This window comes from Bos javanicus, chromosome X (genome assembly GCF_032452875.1).
Source record: "Bos javanicus breed banteng chromosome X, ARS-OSU_banteng_1.0, whole genome shotgun sequence".
Classification (NCBI taxonomy): Eukaryota; Metazoa; Chordata; class Mammalia; order Artiodactyla; family Bovidae; genus Bos; species Bos javanicus.
The window spans coordinates 51203573-51209640 of NC_083897.1; the positions used below are offsets into that span (position 1 = coordinate 51203573).

Here is a 6068-nt window from a genome sequence, read left to right on the forward strand (position 1 = left end):
CTCCTTGCATTGGCAGGTGGGTCCTTTACCACTAGCACCACCTACAGAGCCTTGAAAAAGTGCCTCAAAAACAGCTGTAGTAACTCTAAAGGAAGTGGCTTGATGATGCCCTTTTCCATCCTTCATCTCCAACTAAGTTGTGTGCCTTCCCTCAGAATATCTCTGGCTCCTGTGTATTACTCTCTGCTCCCAACACTTTGTCCCAGAACTTATCTCTGAGCTAATCAGATACCATTGCCTCTGGGAATGCCCCCTGTAATAACTGCCCTGCACAGCAGTGTGTAACTGTTGCTTATCTTCCTAAATAGAGATCCACTTGATCCCGTTTGGCTTCTTATAGGATTTTAGTGTCATTATACCCTTAATGATCACAGAATTCCTCTCCATTAACTTCCCCTTGTGATCCCACCACTCTGTAACCCCTGTGCTGGACTACGTCAGTGGTTGGATGTGAACACTGAAGAACCTCCTCACTGGGCATATCCAAAGGCAGAAAACTAAAAGGAGAGCAGAAAAGTTTAGATACTGTCCCTCATTCCTCCAAAATAAAATAAGACAGGGAGAAGTGGTATCTGGCTATTCTTAGCACACCAAACTGCATCAAAGAAAAATGGTGAAGTAATGGGAGAAGGGCACGCTTTTAGCCAAGTACCTCGTAGCTCAGGCAAAGTTTTGATCTCACCCAGACTTCCTGGACTTCCCTAGTAGCTCAGACAGTAAAGAATCTGCTTGCAATGCAGGAGACCCGGGTTCCATCCCTGGATTGGGAAGATCCCCTGGAGAAGGGAAAGGCAACCCACACCAGTAGACTTGCCTGGAGAATCCCATGGACAGAGGAGCCTGGCGGGCTACAGTCCATGGGATCACAAAGAGTCGGACACGACTGAGCAACTAACACTTCCACTTTCAGACTTCCTGGAAGCTCATGTGGTAACACAAAGAAGCAAATAAATAATAACCCTGAAATCAGTCCTGCTATAAATAACAATCCCAATCAGTCTGAGGATGACCTCAGATCCCTGGAGTGTCCCATCAGTTACCTCTGAGTCCTGTCTGCTCACCTGGGAACCCCCACTCTTCACTTGAGTCAGGATGGATTCCCCATTACCTCCCTTCCATCTAGCCCCCTTAATTCCTGCCCACTGTCCCAGGCCCAGCTCCTCTTTCAGGAGTCTCTGATGACTCCAGTGAGCACTTGTTCCTCTTTTTAAACTAAGGGGGTTCTACAGAGGTAATCCTGTAGAAGGAAATGGCAACCCACTCCAATATTCTTGCCTGGATAATTCCACGGACAGAGGAGCCTTGTGGGCTATAAGAGTTGGACATGACTTAGCAACTAAAACAACAGAAGTGACCACAACACCACAGGGATCAGGATCATGTGAAATGATTACCATGACCTGTGCAGCTCCTTGGTCCTGGGACATGTGAGGGGAAACAGATGCTCAGTAAGCACCCATGTGATGATGCCGATCACAATAGGAGAAGGAACTCACCATTGGGTGGCTCCAGTACTGAGACCCAGGAGCTCCTGATTCTTGCTATCTTGTCCTTCCCTGCAGACCCACAGTTACCTAATCTTGGAGCTTCAAGGAGGTCCCAGATCCTCAGGTCAGTGCAGTCATGATGTGAACATAGAGGAACCAACAGAGGACAGGAAAAGCACAATTATTCCATTGGAAGGGTGAGGGCTTAATCCCCAACCCAGCCCATTACAATGAAGATCACAGAAATGGCCCTGAAATTCCTACATTATGTGGAGTGTGTGTGCTTCCCTTCTTCTTCTTACATCCCAAATACTCACTTAAATATGGTAATGTTATTGAGGCAACTAACCTCATCCCTGTAAAAGATAAAAGCATTTGGGATGGGAAGGCAGCAAATATTGGTGATGTAGTTATACCAAATACCATACTGGGATCTTGAGGGAAGTTCCCCTTGAACACCTCAAAATGATCCCCTAAGGTAGGAGTCAGGATTTCCTTTTACACATTAGGAAGATGAAGCTAAGGAGGTTAAGAATGTTTTGAGGTTTACACAGCTATTGAGAGACAGAGCCACTCTCATCTGGCCTGTTTGTCTGACTCCAGGAATTGTGTTTGGAACCAAGAATACAGCCTCCCCTTTGGATGCATGATTTGGCAAAAGGGAACTAACAGGTGCCATGGTGAGTGTACAGTCACTCTGGAGAGGAAGAAGGTGACAGCTAGCAAATATCTAGTAAAGATGGATGACTGGCTTGAAATAAGAAACACACATGTTAACCAAAAGAGAGATGGTTAGGACAGCAATGGAGAATTCACTTAAAAATGTACATGTAACAATAACCCTGTATACGAGACAGCAAAAGAGACACTGATGTATAGAACAGTCTTTTGGACTCGGTGGGAGAGGGAGAGGGTGGGATGATTTGGGAGAATGGCACTGAAACATGTATAATATCATATGTGAAACGAGTCGCCAGTCCAGGTTCGATGCACAAGACTGGATGCTTGGGGCTGGTGCACTGGGACGACCCAGAGGGATGGTATGGGGAGGGAGGAGGGAGGAGGGTTCAGGATGGGGAACACATGTATACCTGTGGCAGATTCATTTTGATATATGGCAAACCAATACAATATTGTAAAGTTAAAAAATAAAATAAAATTAAAAAAAAATGTACATGTACAAAAGTACTTCTAAATGCCAAAACCAGAATAACCAATGAAAAAATGTAAAAATCAAGGTGAATGACATTAAATTGGAAAGCAAACAAAAGGCAAGTATGTATAATGTGATTATAATTTTGAAGAATGTGTGATTGTGCATACATATTTGTTTATCTGCAAGTACAAGTTAATACTTCACCTACAGAAATATATATGGAGAATATCTATCAATCTATTGACAGGCACTTTTTTGTACTTTTTGATGAGGTTTGTAAGGGGAACGATACCATATACCAACTTTATTTTATAAATACATATTCACTTATTGTTTGAAATATTATATTATGAAAAGCATTAAGGAAATAATTGGGAGCGAAGATGTTTGTAAACAGATTGACAAAGACATATACATATACTTAGTACCTTTGAAATATGTACAAAATATAGTGCTCCTGGAAGAAAAAGAAGGTTAAAATAATTACCTAGACATAGTAGACGTGTGTGTATTTGTGTTTACCTGGGTGTGTTTGTGTTTACATGTCTCAAAGTCTATCACTTCCCCTCCCAAGCAAAATGGAGACATGTGCCCCTTTGCTGATCACATCCAGAATTGCAGCTCTAAAAATCTCCATGAACAGTATGGGAAAGGAGATGGTTCTCACATCCTCACCAAATGTGTTGACAAACTTCTGAATTTGCCAGCGTAACAGTTTAGAAACAGTATCTTAGTGTGGCTGTAATTACATACCTCTTACTTGAATCAAGTTTGAGATTCTTTTCGTGTGTTTATGGACATGGTGCATATTTTTTGTAAGTTGTTTATATTTATTACGTATCTTTGATAAGGTTGCTGTATTTGATGACTCTATAGTTATAAACTTATTTTTTTTGTTGTTTACTAAGTTCTTTATGAAATTTACCACTCACAGCTCATGTTCACAAATAAGCTTCAAAAATCAAAAGGACTGTGATATTCTTAAAACCCAAAGGCTAGTAGATAAAGGCCCACCTTTCTGATATTTTCTGCATTTGAATAAATGATCTGATCTAATGATGTTAATGTAGAAATACATCACATATTTTAACATCAGTAAGATATGACATTCAAGGGGAAAGCCAATAAACCTTTGCATTTTAAACCCAAAGGAACACATGTTGGATACCTTAAATTATGAAATTCAATTCTAAGAAGGAACTGTTATTTGTTACTGTGTAACAAATACTGCTCATATCAAAAGTGCTGGTGACAAGGAATTCAGTATGCCCTCCCACGGAATCTGTTCACATATGTATGCGTATACCTATTACTGTAATAATATTTTAAATGTTTAAGGTGCTTAAATTTTGCACTAATTTAATTGCACAATAAGGACTAATTCAATAGGTATTCATCTGCTACCTCTTTGTAGCAGCTCCAGTTACAGTGAATGATCCACAGGCAAAAGGGCAAAAATGCTGTTATTTTCTGGAATGTGGCATTTGTGGCGCTGGAGTGCCCTCTATTGGTAGTGAAGAGGACACACTCATTAGCTGCCCCGCATGCATCAATCCACTCCAGTGTTCTTGCCTGGAGAATCCCAGGGACGGGGAGCCTGGTGGGCTTCCGTCTATGGGGTCGCACAGAGTCGGACACGACTGAAGCGACTTAGCAGCAGCAGCAGCAGCATGCATCTTCTCGTTAACCCGGAGTTCACATCCATCTTGCAGCATTCGAACTGCTATTCGTGCTACGTTCTTAGAGTCATCAAGACCACTGTGAGGCCACCCGTCGTAATCCATTCCGAGTTTTTCAAGCATTATTGTCAGCTTAATTTGGCTTCGAGGAACCTTGTAAAAGTTTCCATATGACTTTCGAATACTGATCCACTTTTTGGCAAAAGGTGGATATTTGAGCCTGCTTAACTGGCACTGAATGTTCAAGAACTTACTCATATCCCATGAACCATCTGTTAATATGGAATATTTATACTTTGTCCCTAATTCCTTCAATTTCATCCAGTCAATGACTTTTTTCAGTACCTGAGGGAAGGTATCAGCTTTGTCTACTTGATCCTGAGTAATTCCAGTTAGATTGATGCAGAAGTCAGAAAGTTGGGTGTTAATCTCTGGTCTCACATACTGCTGAAACGTATCTTCTATTTCTAAGGTATGAGTATTCAGTAAAACAACAGAAAATTCAATTATTTCATGTATGAACTCAGGTGGGTTTCCCTCTTCACAAGTGGCTTCAAAGTCAATAATACAAATGTAATCGTAGTAACTGTCAGCACAATTGCTCTCTTTCAACATCAGCTTCAGCTTCTTGTAATAGTTTTTCAGTCTCTTCTTTAGTACATCCTTTACACCTGTGGTTTCAAGCTTGAATTCTGAAAGTTTGGCTCTGAGCTCTTCCTTACTCATTCTGTTAATGCAACCATTCATAATAGCAATTTCTTTGTAAACTGGGTCACTGAAATCATTTGCACTGGAGGTAATCAACGTAGATGCTTTTGTTTCTTGGCCATCAAGTCTACACCATTGCTTTTTCTCAGGATTCGGACGCTGGGCTTCGTCCCCGCACTCCGACCCGGGAGACGCCCACCGCGCGGGAGCCACGGCCTTGTCGCCAGGCTGGAGGGTCTGCTCATCCTCCATGTCGCGTGTCACGTCAGAAGGGAGCTGCTGGAGCCCTCCACTCGCTCATTCTCACCCGGCCAAACTCGAAAGCCTCGCCTTTCTCGGTTGAAAAATTATCGGGCTCACATTCCCGTGGCGGCGGCCACACAAACTCCTATAAACTTATTTATAAAAGGAATATCAATACTTTGTTATTGTATGTATCAATTCTAAAAACTCTCCTTTGTCCTGTATCTTCTATTTCTTTGTTGAGGCTTCCTATTTTTTTGCTGTTTTTCAGGATGCTGTTATTTACTCATTGAGATATTTCTACAATTACTTTAAAATCCATATCAGATAATTTTAATATATTTCATCTTGATGTTGGTATCTGTTGATTGTCTTTTCTCAGTCAAGGGAAGATTTTCCCAGTTTTTGGACAGAAAAGAGTTTTTGCATCTGAGATATTTTGCATATTATGTTATCGACTCTGGGTCTTAATTAAATCATCTTTTTTAGCAAGGCTTCAGTGATGCCATGTCAGTAATGGAGCCACAACTACTAAATCTGTGCTCCCTAAAGCCAGTGTTCTGCAACAAGAGAGGCCACCTCAAGGAGAGGCCTGTGCACTGCAGCTAAAGAGTAGCCCCCACTCGCGGCAACTAGAGAAAAGCCTGCACAGCAACGAAGACCCAGCACAGCCAAAAATAAAGAAAGAAATAAACTAAAAAAAAAAAAAAAACCTATTGGGGAGGGCATTAATTCTTCATACACAGTTGGAAGAGGACGAATTGGTATAATCTCTTTACAGAGACATTTGACAAC

The 6068-nt window shown here is 41.5% G+C and overlaps 1 protein-coding gene across 1 annotated transcript; it reads right to left on the reverse strand.

Moving 5' to 3' along the window:
• Window positions 1-4042: 4042 nt before the first annotated feature.
• LOC133242377 (3'-5' exoribonuclease 1-like) lies at window positions 4043-5297 on the reverse strand. Its single transcript, XM_061408508.1, has 2 exons — window positions 4305-5297; window positions 4043-4178 (listed from the first exon to the last, which is right to left on the reverse strand). Exons 1-2 carry the CDS (start codon window positions 5280-5282, stop codon window positions 4107-4109), a joined length of 1050 nt encoding a protein of 349 aa, XP_061264492.1. The 5' UTR covers window positions 5283-5297; the 3' UTR covers window positions 4043-4106.
• Between the last annotated feature and the right edge of the window lie 771 nt (window positions 5298-6068).

Bases quoted from the DNA above. Each gene is read 5' to 3' on its own strand.
- LOC133242377 (XM_061408508.1), bottom strand. From the start codon at position 5,282: ATGGAGGATGAGCAGACCCTCCAGCCTGGCGACAAGGCCGTGGCTCCC. The intron at 4,179-4,304 runs GCTGCTGCTAAG...CATGCGGGGCAG, and splicing joins AGAAGATGCATGCTGCTGCT to CTAATGAGTGTGTCCTCTTC.